The sequence below is a fragment of the Molothrus aeneus genome, chromosome 20, assembly GCF_037042795.1.
Source record: "Molothrus aeneus isolate 106 chromosome 20, BPBGC_Maene_1.0, whole genome shotgun sequence".
NCBI classification, from domain to species: Eukaryota; Metazoa; Chordata; class Aves; order Passeriformes; family Icteridae; genus Molothrus; species Molothrus aeneus.
Genome location: NC_089665.1, coordinates 10,832,615 through 10,857,911, shown reverse-complemented (window position 1 = coordinate 10,857,911; position 25,297 = coordinate 10,832,615). Strand labels below are relative to the sequence as shown.

The 25,297-nt window shown below is 46.5% G+C and overlaps 2 protein-coding genes across 5 annotated transcripts in view; both read right to left on the bottom strand.

The window, feature by feature from the left end:
* Window positions 1-183: 183 nt before the first annotated feature.
* Window positions 184-3,111, bottom strand: TMEM97 (transmembrane protein 97). The gene is made up of 3 exons (XM_066563569.1): window positions 2,974-3,111; window positions 1,671-1,815; window positions 184-1,145 (listed from the first exon to the last, which is right to left on the bottom strand). Exons 1-3 carry the CDS (start codon window positions 3,091-3,093, stop codon window positions 895-897), a joined length of 516 nt encoding a protein of 171 aa, XP_066419666.1. The 5' UTR covers window positions 3,094-3,111; the 3' UTR covers window positions 184-894.
* A 454-nt stretch (window positions 3,112-3,565) lies between these two features.
* Window positions 3,566-25,297, bottom strand: part of NLK (nemo like kinase) — a 37,508-nt gene continuing 15,776 nt past the window's right edge. For all 4 annotated transcript variants that reach the window (XM_066563583.1, XM_066563581.1, XM_066563585.1 and 1 more), the window contains 10 exons: window positions 19,036-19,165; window positions 17,929-17,984; window positions 13,046-13,152; window positions 12,289-12,374; window positions 11,212-11,421; window positions 10,770-10,871; window positions 8,212-8,298; window positions 6,987-7,185; window positions 6,349-6,442; window positions 3,566-5,274 (listed from right to left, as the gene is read on the bottom strand). In XM_066563583.1, coding sequence (XP_066419680.1) covers window positions 5,220-5,274; window positions 6,349-6,442; window positions 6,987-7,185; window positions 8,212-8,298; window positions 10,770-10,871; window positions 11,212-11,421; window positions 12,289-12,374; window positions 13,046-13,152; window positions 17,929-17,984; window positions 19,036-19,165 — 1,126 coding nt within the window. In that variant the 3' untranslated portion in view covers window positions 3,566-5,219. The remainder of the gene's footprint in view (window positions 5,275-6,348; window positions 6,443-6,986; window positions 7,186-8,211; window positions 8,299-10,769; window positions 10,872-11,211; window positions 11,422-12,288; window positions 12,375-13,045; window positions 13,153-17,928; window positions 17,985-19,035; window positions 19,166-25,297) is intronic.

Sequence of the window (25,297 nt, the reverse complement as noted above, 5' to 3'; positions counted from 1 at the left end):
CAGCAGTGCCTGGGCAGCTTCACGGGGCCCATCACCTCACCAGGCTCCAGATGAAAACCAACCCCAACCACACAACTTCTACCTGTAGCTGTAACTTACGCATGGATTTACTCTGTGAACTCTCCACCATCTCGTGGTCACTGCAAGTTCCTTCAGCCATTCCCTGAAGAAGACTGAATGCAGTTTAATGCATTTAGTTATTTATTTCCATACCAGAAATGATTTTAGGGAAGAAAGAAATTTCCAACTCCTTGGTTACAATTCCCGAAGTACTTCAGAATCCTCTGGGCAGTACTCCTGGTTGTCAAGGGTAACTTTAAGCATTCATGAATCCAGATTTTGGCACATTTATCATTGATCAGACATTTATAATTAATCAAAATGAAGCAGAGCAAAGGCAGTGGAAATTTTAAAGGAAGGGGCAAGGAAGTTAAGAATCATGATATGATTTGGAATGCTTCAAAAGAACAGCTTTGCAAATCTGTGTGTAATGGGTTAGGGATTCTTCAGAATATGTGGTTGGAAGACAGATTTCCTACTTGAGTGGTTTCCAAACAGTCATCTTGGGAAAAGGGACCTTGGAAGAACAGTATCAGCTGCAGAGTGTGAGTGAGTGTGTGTGTGTGTGTGTCCTCTCACAGAGTTACACACCAAAGGGTTAAAGACCATTTTCCTGGGAGAGAGGCCTTGCACAGACCTGACCCCTGGCTGGCCCAGGCCCCTGCCAGAGCTGTGTGTGGTCGAAGCAGGGCTGTGCACTCCAACCAATTCCATTTTTCCTTGCAGCAGCCAGTGCAGCCAACACAAGGGAGACGTTTGTCCCAGAGGACTCCGCCAGCGCAGGGTCGGAACCAGATGCAGCACAGGTGTGGTGTGCATGACCTCCAGAGCCAGCTACTTCCTTTTCCTCTTCTCCACATGTTTGTAGTGGGGGTTGCAGAGCATGGTGAAGAGCAGCAGCAGTGGGATCAGCAGGTAGGGCAGGTAGATGGAGAGCAGCGCCAGGCGCTCGCGCAGCGTCTGAGGCCCCGCGTGCTCCGCCTTGGAGAAGTCGTGGAACAGGATGTGGGCCAGGATGGCAAACAGAGTGGTGGCCACGTGGGTGGAGTAGATAATGGCAGGAGTCCTGATCCATCTGCAGCCACCTGTACAGAAGCAAAAAGAAAACAATATTTAAGTATTTTGAAACAACCGGAATTCTGAGTGACAGAACACTGCTGCCTCTCTGCCAGGGTAAGCCATCACTCAGATGGAACAGGGAGCAGAAAAAACCCTCAGTACTAGTAGGAACCAAGGAAATTTCTCTCCCCTGATGGCAATTTAGAACAAAGGGGTGATCCTGAAAGATCTAAAGTAACAAAATGAGTACACGGGCTTGACCCAGACCTTTAGCTGGCCTGGAAATTAGCCAGATGTCAAATGCTGATGGTGGTTACACAAATGGCTGCACCTGACAAGGGCCTGTAGTTACAAGGTTTTGTTTCTGACAAACTTCATTCTGTGCTGCTTTCTCAGGTAGAACTCTCGTGTGGGCCCTAGCAGCCCAGCCCTCCACAGTACCTCCCTGAAACTCCCTAATCATCATACAGAAACATTCTCTGCTGCACAGCAGCAGCTGTCCTGCAAAAATGCCCCCAGGACATGCCCTCGATCACCCTGGTTCCCCCCACCTTTCAGGAAGGCGTAGGCAGCGATGGGGAAGAAGGGCAGCTGGAGAAAGGCTTCGCAGTAGATGAACGCCTTGAACCACTCTGGGGGCTGCAGCATCAGGGGGTCCCTGAAGGAAGTTGCATACTGCTGCAACAGGTCTGTCAGCTGAAAAAACCCAAAACAACAGTCAGTCACTGAGTATCCACCAGAGCAGGGCAGAGCTCCTGGTTCTCTATGGGATGAAGCCGCCAGGCTGTGAGCACCTGCTCCTGAGCAGGGCTGGGGCTGCTGCAGGGGAACAGCTCAGCACCAGGATTTGGGCTCAGGCAGTTGCAATTAGTTTCTGACATAAATGTAAACTCCAGCACAGCTTTACATTGGACTTTGAACAGAGAGATATGCATTGAGATCTGCTGGTTAACTATTAATTGGAAATGGTTCCTATACTGGAGTAATCTTACAGGCAGTTCCGATGGCAAAAACCAAATCACCAGTTGTAAAGCTCAAACAGGAGGTGACACCCTGATGATGAGGGCTGAACTAATTATCTGCCATCCAACCGTTATTTTAATTGATTTTATGATGTTCATTGTCTTCTGTGATTTTGTTCAAAACCCAGGAAACCAGAGATTTTTACGAATAAATTCATTAATTTGGCATGCCTGCTCCTGCAGCGGCAACAATTCCCTGTTTCATTTTTGGCAGGGATTTGGGGAAAGCCCGGGATCGGAGAATGCCCGGGGCCGCAGGAGCCACGTCCGGGGCACGTTGCGCGGGCCCCGCGCTGCCGCAGCCTCCGGCCGCCGGTGCCGAGCGCGACAGCGAGGGGACAGCGAGGCCATGGCCTTTCCATGGCCACGGAAAGGATGTCCTTGGGCAGTTGTGAAACAGCCACAGCCCGCTCTGGGCAGAGGAACATCCCCACCGCCCGTTCCGGGGCGAGCAGTGACCCGCACCAGTTCCCGGGGCCCTCCGGGGGACACAGAGCGGCCGCCACATCCCCGCCACAGCTCTGGGCAGCAGCATCGGCCACAGCCGCCGGACGCGCGAGCCAAGCATCCCTCTCCCATTCCCATTCCCACTCCCGTTCCCGCTCCCGCTCCTCCCCAATGAATGACCCGGCTGTGACTCATCCCGTGGCACCAGCACCGCTTCTCTCCCAGACGCTCCTTCACGCTCTCGCTGCAGTTTCGCTCCCCCTCTCCCCCCCCGATGTCTCCACACACGAGATTCGGCGCAGGCCGCCCCCGGCCCCATCAAACCGGCGGGTGCCCCTCACGCATCGGCGGAACGAGCCCCGGCCCGGCCCCCGGCCCCACTCACGGCCCGCGGCGCGATCCCGGCGGGCAGCAGCGGCTGGAGGTCGATGAGAGCCGTGATCGGGATGTGCGAGATGAAATAGAGGGCGAAGAGCCGCTCCCGCCACCGCGGAGCCGCCGCCATCGCCGCGCTGGCCCCGCCCCCCGCTGGCCCCGCCCCCCGCGCCCGGCGGCGGCCACGTCCCGCGGCACGGCCCCGCCCAGCGGCCACACCCTGGCACGGCTCCGCCCAGCGGCCACACCCTGCCCTGGCCCCGCCCAGCGGCCACACCCTGCCCTGGCCCCGCCCCCGCCCTTTCCCCCATTTTCCCGTTCTTTTCCCCTGCTCCCCCTCTTTCCCCCGCCAGCCCGGCTCTTGGCCCCCTCGGTCCCGCACCTCGGCCCCGCCGTTTCTCCCCCGCTCGCGTGGACCCGGAGCTCCAGAGCCCAGGAGCGCCCGCGTCCCGTGACAGCCCGGCCCGCACCGCAGGGCTCCGGTTCCGCCGGGCCCCGGGCACAGCCACGGCTGCAGGAGCCGCCCGGAGCCGGGAGCGGCGCCTCCCGCCCCGCTACAGCCCAGAGCAGAGCGGGCAGGAAAGAACGACACCACCGCCGCATTTTCAAATGTCACATTTAATGTTTTCACCACTGTACTCCAAATCTACATTTTACAAAGTGACCAGCAAGTGTGCCACATTAACTGACCAACCTCTGAGATTTTACCTTTCATACCAGTGTCTTCTGGGGCTCGATAATTAAACACGTTTCTCATTCAAGTGAATTGAAATGCTTCAGTTGGTTTTATTCTCAGGAGCCTCATAAAAAACAAAGATATTGCACCATCTTTGTTCAGTTATTCAATGTTTGTCTCTTTCACAGCAAATAATTACTTCATTGAAGTTAAAACTTCCAAACATAACTTACTAATAGTCTCCAATTCCAGCTCAGATCACTCTTGTTGAAAATACTCTGCTAAATACAGATAACTTACAATAACTTTAACAGTTAATTGTCCATAACAAACACCATGGTTTCTCTCCAGACCAAGGCTCAAATTTTAAGACCACCTTTTAGTATTCCTTTGTACAGGTGAAAAACAGTCTTCAATTTTCTAGTCTTGTTTTAAATACAAAAGTTGGAAGGGACATTCAAGTTTCAAGTCTCCACACTAAACTTAAAAAAAAAAAAATCATGTGGAGGTAAACAAACCAAGTTGTATACTCCAGGAGGTAGAGGCCTTCAATTTGTGTTCATATATACATATGCACAGAATTCAGTGTTCCAACAGAAAAAGAATTAGCCAAAAAGTAATAAAAGTTATTTACTACTGTGACATTTCAAGACTTCCACAGCTCTGCCTAAAGACACGAACACAATTAACAGAATTCCCTATGTGCTTTTTTTTTGTCCTTTTCTTTTTTTTTCTCTCAACTGTCCAGTGCAGGAAAAAGTTCTCACAAAATTTCACAGACCTAAAATGTGCAAGCTAGTTTCTCTCTATACAGCAATGATGTCAGGGATCTCTGAAATTAGCCCATAAATGGAATTATTTACACACATAGAAGATGCATGCTGGGGGTTTTATGTAAGAAAGAGCAGAAAAACTTCTAATAAAAATAGATTAAATATATATATATATTTATACTGGGTAAGGAAACAGAAGTTTAGTCTCTCCTAGTCACAAACTCATTCTCTCTACTCACAACATTTGATTTTAGAACAGCACACATCACCATCACAGCTCTAGTGAGAAGCTATTTATAGGGTTGGGCATCAGGGGACGTGGCCACTTCCCATGGCCACGGCCACCCAGAGGGACTTCATGATTGGTCGCAGTCAAGTTTTCTGTATTCCTTAGTTTTAGAAAACCCAAAATCTTCAGGAATGGCTCAATATCAAAATGTATGTCTGTTTGTACAATCTCACTTCAATAAAAAAAAGGGGAAAAAAGGAAAAAAAAAAAAAAAAGGAAAAAACCTCCCCGAATTTGGTTCAATTCTGTTTGTTCTGAGCTGAGCCATCACAGCTGCACTAGAATTCATAAAACACGTGCAACTCTGGGTAAAATATTTTCTTCTAAAAGCACAACCACTTTACAAGATTAAAAGTCTAGTACATTTCTAAGTATTATTCATATTGTACAAGTAGTGGTTGTTAATTTAAAACTTCATTAGTAAAATTACAGTACAAGCATGATTAACCTCCAGAATTGCAAATCCCAGGCTCCAGTGGAAAGCTACATTACATCTTCAGTAGTACGGGGCGCTCGGGTCACTCCCACACCAGCGGCGACGGCGGCATCTCGGAGGGCTGGGCGACCGTGGAGCTGCACAGGCACAGGCACAGGCACAGGCACAGACAGACAGACACAGACAGAGACACAGAGACAGAGACACAGAGACACAGACACAGACACAGAGACACAGACACAGAGACACAGAGACACAGACAGACAGACACAGAGACACAGAGACACAGACACAGAGACACAGAACTGCTCAGTGCAGGCCCAGGGACACAGCTCAGTGCCCACTGCAGGCCCAGGGACACAGCTCAGTGTAGGGCCAGGGACACAGCTCAGTGCCCACTGCAGGGCCAGGGACACAGCTCAGTGCCCACTGCAGGCCCAGGGACACAGCTCAGTGTAGGGCCAGGGACACAGCTCAGTGCCCACTGCAGGGCCAGGGACACAGCTCAGTGTAGGGCCAGGGACACAGCTCAGTGCCCACTGCAGGGCCCAGGGACACAGCTCAGTGTAGGGCCAGGGACACAGCTCAGTGCCCACTGCAGGGCCCAGGGACACAGCTCAGTGTAGGGCCAGGGACACAGCTCAGTGCCCACTGCAGGGCCAGGGACACAGCTCAGTGCCCACTGCAGGGCCAGGGACACAGCTCAGTGCCCACTGCAGGGCCCAAGGACACAGCTCAGTGCCCACTGCAGGGCCCAGGGACACAGCTCACAGCCCAGGGGGACCAAAGCCCCCAGTACCAAACCCCAAACCCAACCTGAGCTCAGGAGGACCAGACCCCCCGGGACCAAACCCCAAACCCAACCCGAGCCAGCAGCACCCACAGCAAATATTCCTTTATCTGTGCATTTCCATCCCTCAGTCTCTCCTTTCAATGCCTTCACCCTGCAGCTCCACAACCAAAACTCAACTTGCCAACCTTCCCAATTCCAGTTTAGGTCTGACTTCTGTTCTTTTGCACAAAACGTTACTTGAAACTTTTTTTGCATGTTTTACTTAAAATTCTAGAAGAATTCATAAATACAGTTCACAAGGGTTTTATCTATGGGCCCTTCCTAGCTCAGGAACTGAAAACATAAAACATTCTGGATGTGTGAATTCTGTACCACTAATAAATGGGAATTAATATCAGATGTGATTACATACAGTTACCTAATAAAGCTCTTAAAAGCAGCAGACTGAGGGTTGATGCAGAGAGGCACTCTGTTTCCTTTCTGCTGTTCCAAAATGAACTGATGAATTATTTCTGTACACAGGAGAAAAATACAAAACAACACAGCATTAACACTTCTGGCTTCAGTAAAATGCAATGTCAACTGGAGGGAAAAAGAACTTCCCTTATTGAGAGTACATTTTAGGGAGGATAGCAGAGCTCCAGCTTCCCTAAATCTGACTGCTCAGCTTCAGCTCCAGGCTGCAGGACAGCTGTGGAGGTCACACCTCACAGCCCCAAACGGCCACACTGTGACTTCCCCTTCCTCCAGAGCCATCCTTCAGCAAAAGGATGAGGAACAGGGCACCAGGGATGGGCACTGCTGAGGTCTGAAACCCACAGACTTCTGCAGGTCAGCTCATGCTTGTGCCACTGCCTTATCTCAGAACACTTACAATTCTGTTCTTTTGGTGAAAAGAAATTATTTCCAGTGTCTACTATGGAAAAATACCTAAAAGAAACCAGCACCGGGGTCACTGTGTGGATGCAGAGCACAAATCCCAACTCCCTCCCAGCTCCATCCCAGGTCCCCCTGCTGCAGGGGACAAGTGCACATGCAAGGTTAACTCCTGCTCACCTTTAACCTGCCGAACAGAACTGAGGTTCTTCTCAAAAGTGTCATCGAATTTGGGATTAGTGATGGGTTCAAAATCACTGGTATAAACTCTGCCAGTCGAAGTGGAGAAACAACACTTGCACATGCAGGTGTGGTACCGCAAGCGGCCCTCGTCCAGGTAGGGGTGAGCTAAGGCATCCTTAGCAGATATCCTTTTGGACTGGGAGCAGCACGGGAGGGAAGAGAGCAGGCGTGAGCTGAGGAACTACTCATCACTTCATCCTCAGTGCCGAACAGACCCGCGGTGGTGTGGAAGGAGCTGCCACTAGAGGGGAGCTGAGGCTCACAAACCAGCCTGGGTGGCACCGACCTGGCTCAGCCACCGGCAAACGCCGAGCACACAGCTCTTAGGAACTCGCCTTTCAAAGGCTTTTTTCTACAGATAACCTTACAATTGAGACTCCTGCAATAAATCAAAACAAGCTGGGAAAGACAGCATTCTAACTGTTGAGGGAGTCAGAAAGGAATTTTTGTTTTTTAAGTGTGGAAGTTATGGTTTAACATTTCCATGGTTCTGCTCAGCGAAGCAATCTTAAGGTTTAAAAAAAATACACCCCAAAGGCAGTGCTTCTAAATGCTTCATCAACCCCCAGCCTCCTCCTTTGCACTGCAGTCACTCTGTTTTACATTTGCGATATTGGGGGGGTTCTGTGGGAATGAAATAATTAAGATTATCAATTCCAATATCATATTTTCTTGTGACAATTCTCTACAATGTCCCAAGAAACAAAATCAAAAATCCACAGCAGCACATTTTTATTAGAAAAACAGATGCTCAGTGGAAAAACGATCTTGTTCTGTGATTGGGGATGCAGGAGGAATTTTTTGTGTGTTGCAAGACCAGGAACACCCCCGTGTCCCTAATTAGAACTGCATCAAAGTAGCTGATGTTCTGCTACCTACACCCAGCTCGGAAAAGAGCATGAGTCATGCACAGCCTCATCCTTCCCACTGCCAGGCTTCCTTCCCAGGACCACTCGGTTTGAAACCTGAAACCCCCATTCCAGGGGGAATTGATCAGCCAATTACACGATATTTTTACTTTTTTCATGGACCAGAAGTACTGCAATGCCATGTAGAAGGAAACCAGCTAAAGCACTCCTTGACTTACAACATTCATTTAAGCACCAGACAACAAAAACCGTTCAAAGCAGAAGCATTAGAGGTGATTTTCAGTGCTACTTACTGGATCAAAGACCAACATCCTGCAAAGGAGATGAACTGCTTCATGTGTAGCTTGACTGGAGAGTGTATATAGGACAGGAAGGGATGGCTGTAGGGGGAATGGGAGGAAGAGAAGCACAGGGTGTCCTGTCAGATCCATCAGCAGGAGAACCCCGTTCCCGCACGCGCTATTCCAGGCAGCAAGGACAAACTCCTTGTTACAGGGGACAAGTGGTACCTAACGCCTTCCAGCATGACAATCATCACCACTGCAAAACCCAGCCACTGTAATAAAGGTCCAATTGATCACTGCTCCCCTCAGTTCAGGTGTAATCCCTGGAAAAACCTGCTTTTCTTTCTGTATTTTTCTCTACAGACACCACTCCCAGCTGTAGCTGCTCCAGGGTTGGATTAACTCCATCATTTCCAGTAGTTCCTTTTTTAATCTCAATCCATCCCAAATTCTGGATTACTTTGCTTTTCCTTGCCCAGGCAATCCACAGCTGACTGACAGTGACCAACAGGGACAGTGACAGAAGGACTGTACTGGGTGTCAGGGCTGCTGTAAATTTCCCAGTATAAATAAAAATTACACCTCCAGAGTGACATCAGTTGAAGTTAACCCTGAAGTGCCACACAGAGCCCTGAGCACTCCCCAGCCTCGGTTTCTCAGGGCAGCCTATGGAATATAAAGCTGCAGTGTTTGGTAACTCTCCTCCTCCTGGCCTGCTCTCCCACAGCAGAGGGATCACAACAGGCAGGGGATGGACCCCACATGTTTTCCTTTGGGAAGGGGGTCAGCAGGAACAGGGACAGCTCGCTCACCCTGGGGCTGCCAGGGACAAAATTCACTTGAACTTTTAAATACCAAACTGACAAAGTCTACAGAGTATGTAAATACCCATTTTGCCAGCACACAGTGGGGTAGGGGGGGTTTAATCAGAAACTTCTGGCATTAATCTATTTTTGCACAGAGCAGCAAAATGCCTCACCCCTCTCTCCCACTGCGCTCACCTACGGCGAGTAAAAATAGTTGGTGTGACAAAGCAATCGCCCGTTTCTAACTTGGGCTTCTCTCCCTGTTAGTCTAATTAGGAAACCAGCAACGTTTAACCACTTACAACCAGCAAAAGCTCCATTTCAGAATATGAAAAGCCAGAAATTTGCACTCAAACATGAAGCGTGCTTCAAGTTGAAAACAAAAATACCAATCATCACCTGGATGCTCTATATCCCCGGTCTCCAAGGTGCAATGAGCACACCAGCTCCCATGGCACTCCAGGGAGAATGAACATTGTTTTCCCCACACACACACAGCTAACTCTTAGAGTGTATTTCTTACAACTTTGTGGGTACAGGACATTAAATCTGTAGTGGAAACTTTTTATACCATTTCACCTCGCTAGCTTTTTAGGATTCCCATCCTGTGGGTCATAAGACACTGGCTTTAGGAGTCACAACTCTTCTAGCACACAACAGGAGAAAAATAAACTTAACTTAAAACTGGCAGAGAAAATCTGAAGGAAATCCTTCCGTTATTAATGCTCAAATTAAAAAATCCTGTCATGAAATGGAACAGCGACAACTTTATGTAGTGGATCCAAAGTGCCAGGGTGGCAGAGCTCCCACATGTCAATAATAAAGCAGAATATACATGCAATGCTCATTTCTATGGTAACTACTATTGTAGTGAGCAGACGTGAGAAATTACTTCAACATGCAGAAAATAATGATGCAAACTTAACTACTGGAGCAAGTACAGGCCAATAATTTTGTTAATTTTGTTAGCAATCATAAAAATGACCCTATTGGAGAGCCACAGAGCCTTATCCCTGCACTAGAGATGCCTGCACAAGCATTTCTTTGTATCTGTTAACACTACATTGCATTTGCCCTTTTTATTGCCCAGTCAGCACAATGACTCCATCCTGCCTTTTTCCTTTGGTTTGGTGTCTTTTTCCAAGCTAACTTTTACTCCAGTTGTGTTGAATGCTGTATCTCAGCTTTCAGCCTCTCACTGGGCCTTCCTGAGCAGCTCAGGTCTGAGCTCAGGTGTGCAGGGACCCTCTGGGCTTGGGGTGCTGGAGGTTCTGCCCTTGGCTCTGGGCAGGGGGTGAATTCCAGCTCTAACACTGCTGATCCTGGCAGTGCAGCAGCCCTCCAGGGCTTTATGAATTATACTGTCAATTTTAATTTATGTCTCTTGCCAGTACTAACACTTAAATTTAACATCTTCATTCAAAGTAGGTATCAAAACACTGCTGCCTCAGAAAGGGACTTTCACCTGGGTCATCAAGTCCAACAATCCCCCAGGGCAGAAGCTAGAACTGCCCCTGACTAGTGAAAAGGCCTTGTCTCCACAGCAGGTGGAGTCAGCACAGATCAGCCCCCATCCCAAGCACCACAACGCCCCGTGCCCAACTCAGCCCCGATCCCAGGCACGGACAGCTCTGAGAGCAAACAGCCAGGCCGGGGTTCTTAACCAACAGGCCGTGGGAATTCAGCAGGATGGGAAGGCCTCGCCCTGCCCGGAGGAAGCCCCGCCTGCGGGGGCTGTGGCTGCAGGCAGCCCTGCAGTACCTGTTTATGAGGACCCCTGAGTATGTGTGCCTTGGCGCCTTCACAAGCCGTCCTCATCGCCTCCAGCGACGGCGTGCCCAGCAGGTCTGTGATCAGATCCAGCTGCACAGAGCACACGGGACACGGCTCAGACACGGGGATTCTCTCCACGGGAGCAGCAGATTCCCCAGCTACCACAAATCAACATCCTGTCCCCGTCCCCTTGCAGCAGAGCCCGAACCCCCCTGGCCGTCCCCTCCTGGCAGGAGCTGTGCAGAGCCAGGGGGTCCCCCCGAGCCTCCTTTGCTCCCTCAGGAGTTCTCCAGCCCTTTCCCAGCTCTGCTGCCTCCCCTGGACACGCTGCAGCCCCTCCCTGCGTCCCCCGAGGTGCAGCTCTGCCTGCAGGAGCAGGGGCAGCAGGAAGGCTGGCAGGGAGAGGTGAGGTGGATATATCCAGAGGTACCTGCTGGATGGGACTCTGTGCCTGGAACAATATCCTTCTCCCAAGCAACTCTGCAAAGATGCAGCCAACAGACCAGATGTCGATGGCATTGCTGTAGTGGCGGCTGCCCATCAGGATCTCCGGAGCACGGTAATACTGAGTGACAACTTCCTGAGTCATGTGCCGGGATTCGTCTAACTCTTCCACCCTGGCCAATCCAAAATCACAAATCTAAATTGAGAAGGTAAATAAGAAAATTAAAACAACCAAAACACCTTCTGCGTTTCAAGTAGGCAACCTTCTGGGAAGGAGGCAGGGGATCCCCAACCAGCATTTAAATACATCAGATAATCTGCTGTAACTGCATAAGCCAGGGGAGAGGGGATAGGAGGAAATCATGTTGCTTTGCTCCACAGCCATTTAAACTTCCTACAATTTGATTTGAAATCACAGTGCATTTTAAGTTGGCATTACAATATTTATAATCTGAAAGATTAAAAAGCTTTGCACTACAAAAAACCCAACCTCTGGGTACAGAGTATTTCAACTCAAACAAACTTCACTCGCTCATGATGTGTCTCAAAGTACTAAAGATTCATCTCTACTCATTTGGGCTTGGAGAATTGTTAAAAATGTCTTGAACCACAAGGGTTAAGAAAACTGACCAAACTTTGCCAATTAGAATTCTCAGCAAAACCCCGTAAAGAACACAGAATTTTTGTGTTTGGCAGAGCTGTACAACACACCTCAGTGCTCCAAAATTCCATATACCCAAGGTTAATGGAAGTGCCTTGGGATTTGGTGTCATCTTCCCCTGAGGAGCACAGGGACACTGAGAACCCCCTGCCCCTCCCAGGCACAGGACATCCCACCCCAGCCAAACTCAGGAATTCTCTCTCTCTGGCTTTCAGAGATGTGGGGAGAGGCAGGGAGGAAAGGGGGAAAGACAGATGTTTGCTCCATTTCTACTTTTTAAAAATTCTGCAGGATTTTTTTCCATTTACATGGACTTTCAGGGGAAGTGTTCACACTGAATGTTTTTTGTTTACAAATTAACAACACACACACACAAACATCTTCAATAAATGTAAGCAGCACCTTAAGGACACAGTTGCTGTTCACGAGTAAGTTCCCTGGTTTAATGTCTCGATGTAAAATGCCAGCAGAATGTAGATATTTCAGACCTGAAATGTTAAAGAAAATCTAATTTATTTTTTTTTCTTTTTTAGAAGAAGTTCAAGGTTGACAACATTTTACCAAAAGATCTGGTAACTCCTGATCAGCAAAGGCTTTGCCTGTGCCTCTGTTTTAAAATGAGTAACTCCCAGCCACTAGTGCACACTCAGTCACTTAATGACAGGGTAAAATTATGGAGTATATAAAATAGGCAGAAAAAGGAATTTAGCAGTCTTTTTATAAAAACCCCCCTCCCCCCAGAAACCCAACAAACCACAAATCAAAAGCAAAGCATCATCCCTCTGATTATGGCATGGATACTCTGCTAATCCCCACACTGGAATTTTCAGATGCCTCTTCCTGCTCTGTTTTTCAGTAACAATTTTTGCCTTAAGGGGATATAATTACACATATTTACCCATCTGGTTCAGTCTAAGTGTCCTTTTTGTTCCGTGATTCTAAAAGCATGCCTTTTCTTTCCCTGACAATGCTTTAAGGCAGCAAGGGTGCCATGCTCTTGTAGCTACAATAATTCATGCTTGGTATTTATTCAAATATGAAATTAAAAGAAGTTCCTACAGGAAGCTTATTCAAGATGAGAATGTCTTGAGAATAAACATTAAGGAAAAAAATGCTTCTACTACACAATTTTCATTAAATTTAGAGGAAGAAAAATTACCTCTTAAAATCTGGTAAAGAAAAACTTTGACATGATCCGAGCTGAGAGGCTGAGGAGAGACGATAATTTTATGGAGGTCACTCTGCATCAACTCAGTGACAACATATCTGCAGTTCAGTGGTTAAGGAAAAGCACAACAGGCACAGAATCTCTTGAAACATTCACTAACTCCTACTTACTTGAGCTCTTACAGGTCAGAACTATTGAGTTAAAGAGAAGAAAGCTGCTCCAGAGGTCAAATTCTTACAGGAATGAAAATAAAAAACAGCTTGTGAAAGAAAACAGATTAGTCCATGAGAGTTTGCACGAAGGCAGTTGTACAAAGTTACTGGAAGTTACCAGTGAGACTGAGGGGAGGTGGCTCCAGAGGGGCCTGTGTGTGTTCAGGGGGGTTCCAAAGCAGTGAAATAGGGTGAAAGCTGCACCCCATAGGATGGAGACCATCCTGACAATGTCCTGGCTGTGGGGCAACAATGACAGACAGAGAAATCATTCCAATAAATACTGAGGGAAATACAGGCATTCATTAAAAACATCACTGCTTTAAAAGCTTAGTTTAGCAGTCACATTTGAAACAGAATTCTGCTATTATCACATTTGTGGCTGAAGGAGGTAAAACACATTTGCCTCATGTTAACTGATACAGCCAGGTATTGAATGCTCATTTTCCTTCATCTCTACCCAGTCAATGCTCTGCTTTCATCTGTTGCTCTACAAACCCTCTCCAGCTAAATCCCTGTTGGCCAAAGGGTTCATCTGCCAACAGAACACCACACAAAAACTCATTTTATAAATTAAATATCTCCAACTTTTTGAGGAAAAAAATATTAAAATTGCATTCATAAAGAATTCATAAAGAAAAAAACCCAACCCTGCAGCACCATAATTTGTAGTCCTCTAATTTTTCTTTTCCTTTAGCAAAGACCCTTTTAAATATTTATACCAGACTTTTAAAATCTGCAGTTTACCTTATACCTGCAACAAATCTTTACATTCAATTTAATGCAAAATACTTTTAAAAACCCAAAAGCATTACTCTGCACTTTATTACGATAAGATTTTTGTTTTGCTACGCCACAAATCCTCCTAAATCTCAATCCCGAGCATAATGTCTCCCAGATGTCTCAACTAGTTGCCATGCCAACTAAAGCAGCTTAAATTAAATGAGGGCCTGAAATGGCACCTGCACCACGGCAGGTCTGGGGCGCATTAAATCAAGCCCTTGACAGGCTCAGAGGTGCCATTAACCCCAGCAGCAGCAGCAGCAGCAGCAGCAGCCGCCATCTGATTATTGTCTCTGATAACTGAGCCAGGGCTGGCGGCAGCGGGCTCCGCCGTGACCCACGGGCCCCTGCAGCTGCTGGGACCCTGCCTGCAGCAGCCACTGCTGGGGACACGGAGCCAGGGGGCCCCAGGCCGGGGACGGCAGCCCCTGCTCACACAGGTACCTCAGTCTGCCTTTGTCAGCGCCACCGGCGGGCCCGGCCGCGGGGCGGCCGCTGGCGCTGAGCACCGCACTGCTCCCGGAGAGAAATTGCTCCTGACAGCAGTAATTAGTTAAGTAGCTGTATAAAATTAGATCTACAAATGTACCAATTTGCTTCAGAGTAATTATCAAAGCAAATGCGCGGCACAAAAGAACTCGACTTGCTCTGCTGGCTGGGACCTGCTGAGTTGGTGAATTTTATAAAGCGACAGATACATGTTAGGAAGGGATGAAGTGCCCTGGGTGATGTGGCACTCTCACTGTGGCTTGGACTTGGTCTCTGCACCCCTCAAACCCCAGTTCTGTGGCTCAGAGTGACCGGGGCAGTCCCTGCCCAGCTGGTTTGGGTGCTGGCCCAGAGGAACGGGCTCCAATGATGGATCAGAGGAAAACCCTGTCCCAGGGTGAGCATGTGCTGCTGGTCCAGCAGGGCTGGCACTGCCCTCACTGCCTGCAGCAGCCCCTCACCTTGCTCCTCTCCGCCCTGCCGACACCAGGGATCTACCCCAGAATCCGCCAGAACACAGCTCTTCCATCTCTCTGTGAATTTACTGCACGTCTTTGCTTTTACTGCTATTCAAACCTTTTCCAGACCCCAGCCCTGGAAAGTGGTGGCTTTTCAGCAGCTTCTGATATCCACTTTAATGGACAAAGTTTTCAAAAAGTTACTACAGAAACTTTGGATAGTTCTTAAAGGAGAACATCCTTGGATCTGCAGTTACTGAATTCAGTATTACAGTCAACTGTGGAAAAATGTTGTAATTGGAAAAAAGGGCTATCAATCATTCATTTTTGCACAAAGTGATATTGGCAAAAACATCAATACCTGTAAGATTCAAAATGGCCACAAAGATTTTCAACCAAAAGCCTCATTATTAATTCAAATTATATCAATCTGAGTGTTTGCCAGGAATTTCATCCTAAACAAAAATCTCACTAGATTAAAATTCCTTTATTCATCACCGGTTTCCTTAGAAATCTTTTAATTTATCATTAAAATGTTAAGGTGGTTTTATAATTAGTTCTCTTTAAAAAATACACTCTGCAATTCCTACGAAACACTGAATAATTGAAATGAACTCTACCAGCTCATTTGCAACACATCATTCATATCATTTTAGTCATTCTTTTATTACATTTCTTTCCCCAAAAAGGGCACTACAACTCTTTGGAAAGAACAAAGGAAATCACTCAATACCAACTGGAGCCCTTTAGGCTTTTATCACTGCTCAATATGTCCTACTGTAAAAATGGAACAACCCTATGATCTCATTGGGAACTCTACCACTGGACCAACAAAAGAAGTTTTCACACCTACACTCCCCAAATATGGAACATCTTTACCTGATCTTTTTCAAACCAATCTCTAGTAAGTTCGTAAGTTCTCTTTACACTACAGTAAGCAGAAACACATGCAATTAAAAATGGGTATATAAATCAAAACATTTACTAACTCATTCTTTTAAGGAATGTAAGGGTCCTAAGTGCACTTATTGTAATTATTTCAAAAGAAAGGACAAAGAAGATTACACATAATCTTCTGCTGTCAATATTAGAGTCAAGAAATTCACAAAAATATAAAAAAAGGCAGCTCTATAGAACACAACTCAGAATGACTTAAAGTCAGTTAGCCATGAAGGAAACTAACATTTTGGTTTTATATTCAAAACTTGGCAGTAGCTAAGCTCATAAAAATAAGCTTATCCCATTTAAATATTCTTGATTGTACAATTACACGGAAGGAGTAATCCTTAACCTAGATCTGATTTATAACTCATATGACTTGTTCTAAATGAGGGCATTGAACTAGTGCACATAACCAAAATCCAGTTTCTGAAGACTACTTATATGCTCTTCACGTGAAAGAAATATCAAAGCAGAATTTTAAAGCTTTACCTAAACTCATATGAAAAAGCCCCAGTACAGCACAGCAATATTTTCAACTAAATAATGTGCTTCTCCACCAGCAAGTTGTGCTGTACTTTGGTTAAAACTACCACATTGATTACACCTACTTTCTTCACCAATCAATCCAAGGTACTATATAAATAGATCAAACCATACCTCAAAAGTTCAGGTTACCTAAAAATAATGACAACTTCCCACCCATTAACTGTAAAGTGGGTCATACGAAAAAGCAGCTTAGACCCACCAGCACCAAAACCCAGCCTGCCCAAGTCTAACCACAGGAGTGGCAAAGAACTCCTCCTGCCAGCTCAGGGATTCACTTTTCAGTATTCCAGAAAGCAGAAATTCCCTCCTTCACAACTAGAAGACAGCCCAAGCCAAGTTAGAAAAGGAAAACAACCAAACCAAAACATGACCCTCATGTAAAGTTTTCCCTCAAATTCACTGCCAGAACCCAGTTCCCCACAGGCAGCTGGTACCTGTGCTGCATCAGTGACACACAACATTTGTGGGACACAGCTCTGGGCAATGGGCTCTGCACCAGGACAGAGCTGGCTAAAGCAAGCCACAGCCCTGCCAGTGCCCTGAAACCTCTCTGGTAACTCAGGGCTTCAAAGCCTGTGAAGGCAGAACTCTCTGAAACCACCACAGAGTCTTTTAAAATACAAATACCTGAAAGGAGATTAATAACTGGATAGTTTTCAGAAAAATGTTCTGGGGGGATCCCCGTGAGCAGCAGCAGCTGCAGCAGGGCCTGCTGGTCAGTCCCACACTCCCTGCACACCCTGGCCCAGGTGGAATCACAGCTCAGCTCAGTCCTGACCATCCCACCCCAAAGCTCAGCTCAGTCCTGACCATCCCACCCCAAAGCTCAGCTCAGTCCTGACCACCCCAAAGCTCAGCTCAGTCCTGACCATCCCACCCCAAAGCTCAGCTCAGTCCTGCACCATCCCAAAGCTCAGCTCAGTCCTGCACCATCCCACCCCAAAGCTCAGCTCAGCCCTGCACCATCCCAAAGCTCAGCTCAGTCCTGCACCATCCTGTCCCAAAGCTCAGCTCAGTCCTGCACCATCCCAAAGCTCAGCTCAGTCCTGACCATCCCAAAGCTCAGCTCAGTCCTGACCATCCCAAAGCTCAGCTCAGCCCTGCACCATCCCAAAGCTCAGCTCAGCCCTGCACCATCCTACCCCAAAGCTCAGCTCAGTCCTGACCATCCCACCCCAAAGCTCAGCTCAGTCCTGCACCATCCCAAAGCTCAGCTCAGCCCTGCACCACCCCAAAGCTCAGCTCAGCCCTGCACCAGCCCACCCCAGCCCCACCTCACAGCTCTGGATGCTACAGGTTCACTCCTGGAAATAAAACTGTCCACATGCAGGCTCGAGGCTTCTGTGGTTCCATTTCATAGATTACACCACACACTGGCAGCTTCTAAGCTAATGAAAATCACATCTACCTCAATTAAGATGTTCTATTTTTATATTTAGGATACATTTCTTCAAAATAGTCGATGTGTGGAGGCTGGAGGATGTCGAGGGCAGAGAGTACCTAGGAAACACCACACAAGGTGAAGGTCTATTCCAGAACAAATCCCTTTCAAAAAGACAGACTGCACATTTCTCACATGGCTTCATTTTATTCTATCCCACAGACAGACCAGTTCTGTCTCACCAGGTATGTAAATTTAATAACCCACCATGTCAGACATTCTGTACATTCAATGCCTCTCTCTTTTCTAACTGAAGACATTTTTTTCCAGCTGTTTGAGTAGTAGTTTGAAAGCACAAATTTATCTATCCAATAAAAAGTGGTTTCTTTACAATATATATGAACATAGAATCTTTGAAAGAAATAATTCCAGAAAAAGAAATGTAAAAGCAGAAGATATTACACTTTGTTCTGCCTTTAGTCTTTCAGAGTTTTGTGATTCACTGCTTCCACATGGGAATTGCAAACCCCAAATTTGTTCCCATTCTGAATAAGCAGTTCAGTGGTACAAAAAGCAAAAAGTAAAATGGTATAAAAAAGCAAAAACACAGAAAAGCAGCAGCAGAGAATTCCCATCCTCTCACAGAGAAAGATACTCCTGGGTGTGGTCATTTGGACACTATCCTGGGAAGGTTCATGACATTTGGGTGAAGCACCCAAACTTCAGATGCACTTCAAACTTCATAGGTCAACCCAAATAGTGTTTAAATGTTTTAACTTAAGCTGACTGATTTTACCTAAAGCAGGTTTGGGAGAGGACCAGCAGAGGGGACAGCGCCATGGGGCACAGAGCAGCTCAGGAGGAACAGGGTCCAGCTGACACAGCTCTGTGCAGCCTGACATTTATTCACCTGAAGCCTGAAATAAGGCTGGCCAGAAGTGTACCCACTGTCTGTTTGCAAACACCTTGGAGGGGAAATTATGAGTATCCTTAGACTCTTGACAGTTTTGTTTTTATAGTGTCTGCAACAGTAATATCTGGGTTTCTAGAAAATCTGATCACTGTAAAGCATTTTAGATATCCTGTAACAAAACACACTTCTGTTCCAGAGAGCTCCATTTTACATTTAAGTTTTCTCAAAGATTTCAAGATTACTTTGAATTTACTTACATTGTCATGCTTAAAAAAACACAACATCTTCAACTCCCGGAAGACCCTTTTACAAGAGACCAAATTTTGGAAGACGTTGGGCATCTTTTTGAGTGCAACTCTCTTTCCATCTCGTGGATCTGTTACTGACCTACAGAAAAAAAGATAAAGAACATCACATACTCCTGTTAGACAGTTTGCTAAAGAAGAAAATAATATTTTAAAGTTTTTTATTGTTCTCAGCTCAGTGAGTCAAAACAAAGCGAAGCCAATTCTAGGGAGAAGAGCACTAATGTGAGGGCACTGAGCAGTGTCCTGCAGAGCCTGTGTCCCACAGATGTGACCATTCTGTGGATGGAGCACACACCAGCCCAGCAGTGCCACACATGCAGCTCATGGTGACATCAACACCTGCAGTGGATGTCAGGATAAACATCCTCTTCACCTCCCAAAAATGCCTCATTAAAATGCTCTCAGTTACCCAGATCAGATTTTATCAGGTCTATCGCTCACTTCTTCCTCTCCAAAGAGGGTAAAAGATCAAATAATCCTGTTCTGACAGAACACTGGCAAGTGTAAGACTATTTATTGGTTTGTCACCAAATCACATCTGGAGAAGCAACAGCACGTGGTATCCAGGTTTGCACAAATGTAAAACAGGCATGATACTGGTCCTTCTCCCACACAACTTATGGAATGCAAGTATAGTAGCTCAGGAATTATAAAGTGCTTTGCACATGGCAAGTATTTTAATTTAAAATAATTGGATTCTGAAAATAGAATTTTATAATGAGAACCATAAAACTAGAGCAAGGAGATTATGGTGCCTCAATTCCCAATCCCAGTTTTTAAGGTGAGTTTCTCAAACTACAGAATAGAGTATATGCATATTTTTACTGGGATGACCAAAATAACTTCAATCTCAATGCAGTGTTGAACCCACAGAAGAATCCACATCCAGCTATGCAGGCCTGGTGTGGCTGCTCTGCTCCTCCAAATGTCTCCATACAATAACCATTCCTTTGGGTGAACAGTCCTTTGCTGGTCTCTCACAGAGGGAGGAGTTCAGTGGGGTTGCTGTGCCATTCCCATTTATGACCAGTTTCCTTTTTCTTTTAAACAACCGCCTTTCACAAACAAGTGATGATCCCCTGCAGCATCCATCTGGAAAGCAATTCCTCTGCTCTTTCCCCCACAGCAGCAGCAATGCCAGCCTGCCCCTCACCTCCCTGCCCTGGGTTGGGAGCTCTGTGCTGCTCACCAGCAATTCCACTTCAAGGGGCAGCACAAAACTAACAATCCAAGTTCTGAACATCAGAACTGTCAGGCCTGCATTCCAAAGAACAGAAACAAGAGAGGAAGAAAGGAAACAGCCTGTCTGAAAACCTGGTATTTACAGCATCCAAAAAAAGATGCTGAAAACGTTGCTTTGTGTTTGTGTACAGTACCTACTTTGATACTAGTAAAATAATTATTTATAGCAATATGCTATCGGGTCACATATCCCCAGGAGAAACTAGAAAAGCAGGAAGATCTCCTAGGAGCTAATTGAGAGAACAGCTAGAAAGGCAGCTTTACTTACTGCTGCTCTCAGAAGAACACATCTGAATTCCCTGCCCTGCTTTGGGAGGACATTCCAGCACGGGTGAATCCCGCAGCAAAGGGCCCAGCAGGCAGGAGCCATCCATCACAAGGCACTACTGAAGCCTCAAAGGGTCCACTTACCAACCACCAACTGCAGCTGGGATAAAGAGATCACAGACCGAGATTCAAACCCAAAATAACCTAGCAAAAATTTATATATAGGCATGGGGCAAACAATAAGTGATTGCATCTTGTGCCAAGGCAGCGAGCTGAGCTCCAACCACGCCTTTGGGAGTGACACTGAGCAGGGACCCTGAGCTGGGGGATCCAGCACTGAGCACTGAGCGTGCAGCCAGCCCCAACGCCAGCCCTGCAGGGACACACAGCTGGGACAAAGGGCCAGGACATTCTGGGGGCAGATCACAAGCAGAGCAGCTGAGGGGCAGCAGCAGAGCAGCCCTGGGGCCAGCACGGGGATGGGATGCATCCCCTGAACTGCAGTGGGTGCTCTGTAGTGGCAGCAGGGCCACGCTCCTGCCACCAGAAACCCTTTTGTTCTGCTGATTATACATAATGTATGTATGTCTTGCTAGATTTAAGAACTACATAAAAAGCTTTTAAAATAGTCTGACATAAAACACATATAGAAAACGATACTTTACAGAACCTGCACCTTCTATTTACTTTGCAAGCTAATCACACCAGAAATAATACAATTTTAAAAAGTAATAAGACTACAGAAGAGATTAATGACACAATCCAGACCTCTAGTTAAAATGTTTTCAAAGACAATCCTTATCTCAAAGAATCCTTGCAGGCATTCAGCCGTTTCAATTACGCATTATAAGCCTTTAGCAACTCTCTGCCATGTTGATGGCAAGTTTTCAAGGTGGAGTCTATGCCAACAGTGACTTTTTCTCTCCCTGAATCCAGGTCAAGGCATACACATTGTTCTGTAGTTTCAACTGGTAGAAAAACAAGTTTGTGACTGCTCTGTGCAATTATTACACAGGAGCAAGATAACGAAAGAATGTTCTTGGGGTGGTGTGGGAAACTGCTGGTGGAGTTTGTTCTATCATGGAAACAAACCTTCCTTCACATTTATAGAGAATATCTATAAATTTACATCAGGACTTACCAGAAGGGAGGGAATTTAATAGGATTACTCTGCAAGTTTTTCTTATTAGTCAGTGAACTTTTTTCCTCAGTTGTTTGACTCTTAATCACACAGGCTTTTCCAGCAAGCCTTACTTTGAGATATGTAAGTGGCCTGGTCCCACAAGCATTTCAGCTGCTCACCCAGGCATGTTTGATGTACCACTTGAAAACAAACAGCACAGCTCATACTCAAGGGCATGTGATCCCAATATGCCACTTTTTCAGCACACGGTATCGCAATCAATCACATCTTGGCATATTTCAAAATATACTTGAGCATGGGATGATATTAAAAATCCCTTAGAAAAGCTCACAAACCCACAAGATTCCCAAGACTGAAGTGGAAGGGCAGGGAGAGACTGTGCACTTATCAAATCTCTTATCTGGGAAATGCTTGATTGAGTACATAAAATTTGCACACAGGCACAGGCCATGAGACCAGGCCCTGCTCTCTGCAAAGTCACTGCCAGGCACTGAGCCCGACCAAAATGTGACAAAAACTGATCCACAACATTCAATGGACTGTTGGGTAGCAGAGGGGAGAGGTGAGGAAAATAAGGACATAAGCGTGAAATCCTCAAGAAAACTAACCAATATATATATGTGGATTTAGCAACAGATGTCTTCCTGAAGGGAAAAAATAAATGCATGCACAGTGGCTGAGTTTTTACGCAAAGCAGCTGCTTTAGCAATTTACCATTATAAAGATTCAAACGCCAGGGAGACAGGCCAAAGGTGATGTTCCAGGCCCTGCAGTGACCTTGCCTACTGCCAGCAGTGCTTTCTCCCATCACAGACTGCAGTCCGTGTCCCACACTGCTCCTGACCCGCACACAAAACTTGTTCTGAAGCTCTGTGACAATTCCTAATGGAAGTTAAATTATTCACATGCTAAATGGTTCTGTCTAACTTTAGTAGCTGAAAGTCAGTTTTCCAGCCCAAAGCTGCGAGCGAGGCGCTCCTGCCCCGGGCAGGGGCTGCTGCAGCTCGGGCTGGCCCCAAACAGCTGTGCTGGCAGGGTGACACCACGGCCAGCAGGGAACAGCCCCCAGACAAAGGCAGGACAGACTGACGCTTGTTCAGGAACAATGGCAGCCCAGGCATGTGTCAGAGAGGATCTCAGTCAGTCACACTGCCTCTGCCAAGTGAATAAGGAGAGGGAGAGGAGGGATTATTCTCTTTTTGAGGGCTCTTGGGTAACACATGAACTGCTTCTCTAGAGGTGCCTCACCCCAGCAGTGAATGCAGAGAACCAGCAGAGCCTCCTCGTAGATAACCAGATTCCTGATCTGAGGACACCAATTTTCTAATTTCATGAGTCTTTTCTCCCAGTGTGTTGCAGCCAGGACCTGCTGAGTGCCACAGCCCCCTGTGCACCCTGTCCTGCCAGCAGGGTGACCTGGGCTCCCCTCCAGCAGTGCTGGGAGAGGGATCATCAGGAGCAAGGTTTTGTTTTGGCTGGATTTCTCACAACAAGAGAGTTTTAGCACACACACTCATGCAATTAGCATGGCATTATAATGGGTTTTACCCTCTGGCTGTACATGCATTGTCTGAAAGATGCAAAAGCTGATACAATCTCGTTTAAAGGAGATATTCATAGTCATTTCAGCTATAATTTTTAAAAGAAAAGCCACCCACAGATTCATTAGGAAAAGGAGGAAAATATTAGAGCAGAGCAGTGCTCAGTCCTCTTCACTTTACTGCCATGACCAGAGCTCTCTGGAAGGCTGCTCTGAACTTGCAGCATGAGGCCTGTCCCCAGGAAGGAGCAATGAAACTGGAAATAGGAGCCCTGACAGGCACAGCAGCAGGGAGGCTGAAGGAGGAGCACAAGCCAGGGAAGCACACGGAATCCCAGGATGACTCCAGGGAGTGAGAACTGCACTGACCAGAGGAGGGTCCTGCAGCCACCCACCGGCCAGAGACACAGCTCAGAGAGGAAGCACACCAACCATTCCCTGTTAAAGCACACCATTGCCTGTTAAAGCACACCATTCCCTGTGAAACCACACCATTCCCTGTTAAAGCACACCATTCCCTGTTAAAGCACACCATTCCCTGTGAAACCACACCATTGCCTGTGAAACCACACCATTCCCTGTGAAACCACACCATTCCCTGTTAAGCCACACCATTCCCTGTTAAACCACACCATTCCCTGTGAAACCACACCATTCCCTGTTAAACCACACCATTGCCTGTTAAAGCACACCATTCCCTGTTAAAGCACACCATTCCCTGTTAAAGCACACCATTCCCTGTTAAACCACACCATTCCCTGTTAAGCCACACCATTCCCTGTTAAGCCACACCATTCCCTGTTAAACCACACCATTGCCTGTGAAACCACACCATTCCCTGTGAAACCACACCATTCCCTGTGAAACCACACCATTCCCTGTTAAACCACACCATTCCCTGTTAAAGCACACCATTCCCTGTTAAAGCACACCATTCCCTGTTAAACCACACCATTCCTTGTTAAAGCACACCATTCCCTGTTAAACCACACCATTCCCTGTTAAACCACACCATTCCCTGTGAAACCACACCATTCCCTGTGAAACCACACCATTCCCTGTTAAACCACACCATTGCCTGTTATCCCACCTGTGAGTTACATTAAATACCTGCTCACCCCGAGGAATTCAGCAGGGCCCACGAGACACACTGACACATGTGGCCACCTATTCACATCAGCAGTTTGGGCACTTAAAAAATATTCCAAAACTTGCCATAAATCATTGCCTACAAAAAGTCCCAGTAGCTGCAGCACAGCAGAGTCTGAAACACTGAGGCAGAGTTGTTAGCGACAGCAGAATTTTTAGAACACAAGCACAGAAAAATAAGGTTTCATTGTTAAAAGACATTATCAAAAAGAACAGCTGTTCTTTTTCGAGCTATTTAAGCACTGGATGTGCTGTTGATTTTCAGGTCACTATTGCTCTGTAGCAGCCTCCAGCTGGCAATACTTCAAAGATCCTAAAATGAAATATTTACAGTGGGTAAAAAAAAGACAAACTTTGAGAGATATGATATGAAAGCAAACTGCAAAAAGATAGCTAAGGAGATACTACTGAGCAAAACTTGGATTTCACTTGGATTGAACTTTGAGGCAGAGAAGCCAAGTCACAGAGTTCCCCGTTTCACCCGTCCCTGGGGATCAGCTGACACAACTGAGCGCCTGACAAGGAGCCATGGGCTGATACGGATTGACAAAAGCTGGGTGAAGGTGTTCACAGACAAAAGTAAAAACTGCTTACACTTTTAGACATCTGGGACCTAAAAAAATATACTCCACCTGCTAAATATTTTCTTAATATTTTGGCTAGTAAAGTATGTTTTGCATGCAGGAATCTGCATGTGAACAACAATTTGTGTTTGTTGGAAAGGCACTGAACAGAAAATAAGTTACTTAAGAAGATTACACAAAAAGACAATTTAATTAACTGACTACCAATGCACATTCTCAGCATTTCATTAAGTTTTCTCAACATTTTCCATGGAATACTGTAAAGTAATCAAAAAATACCCAAAG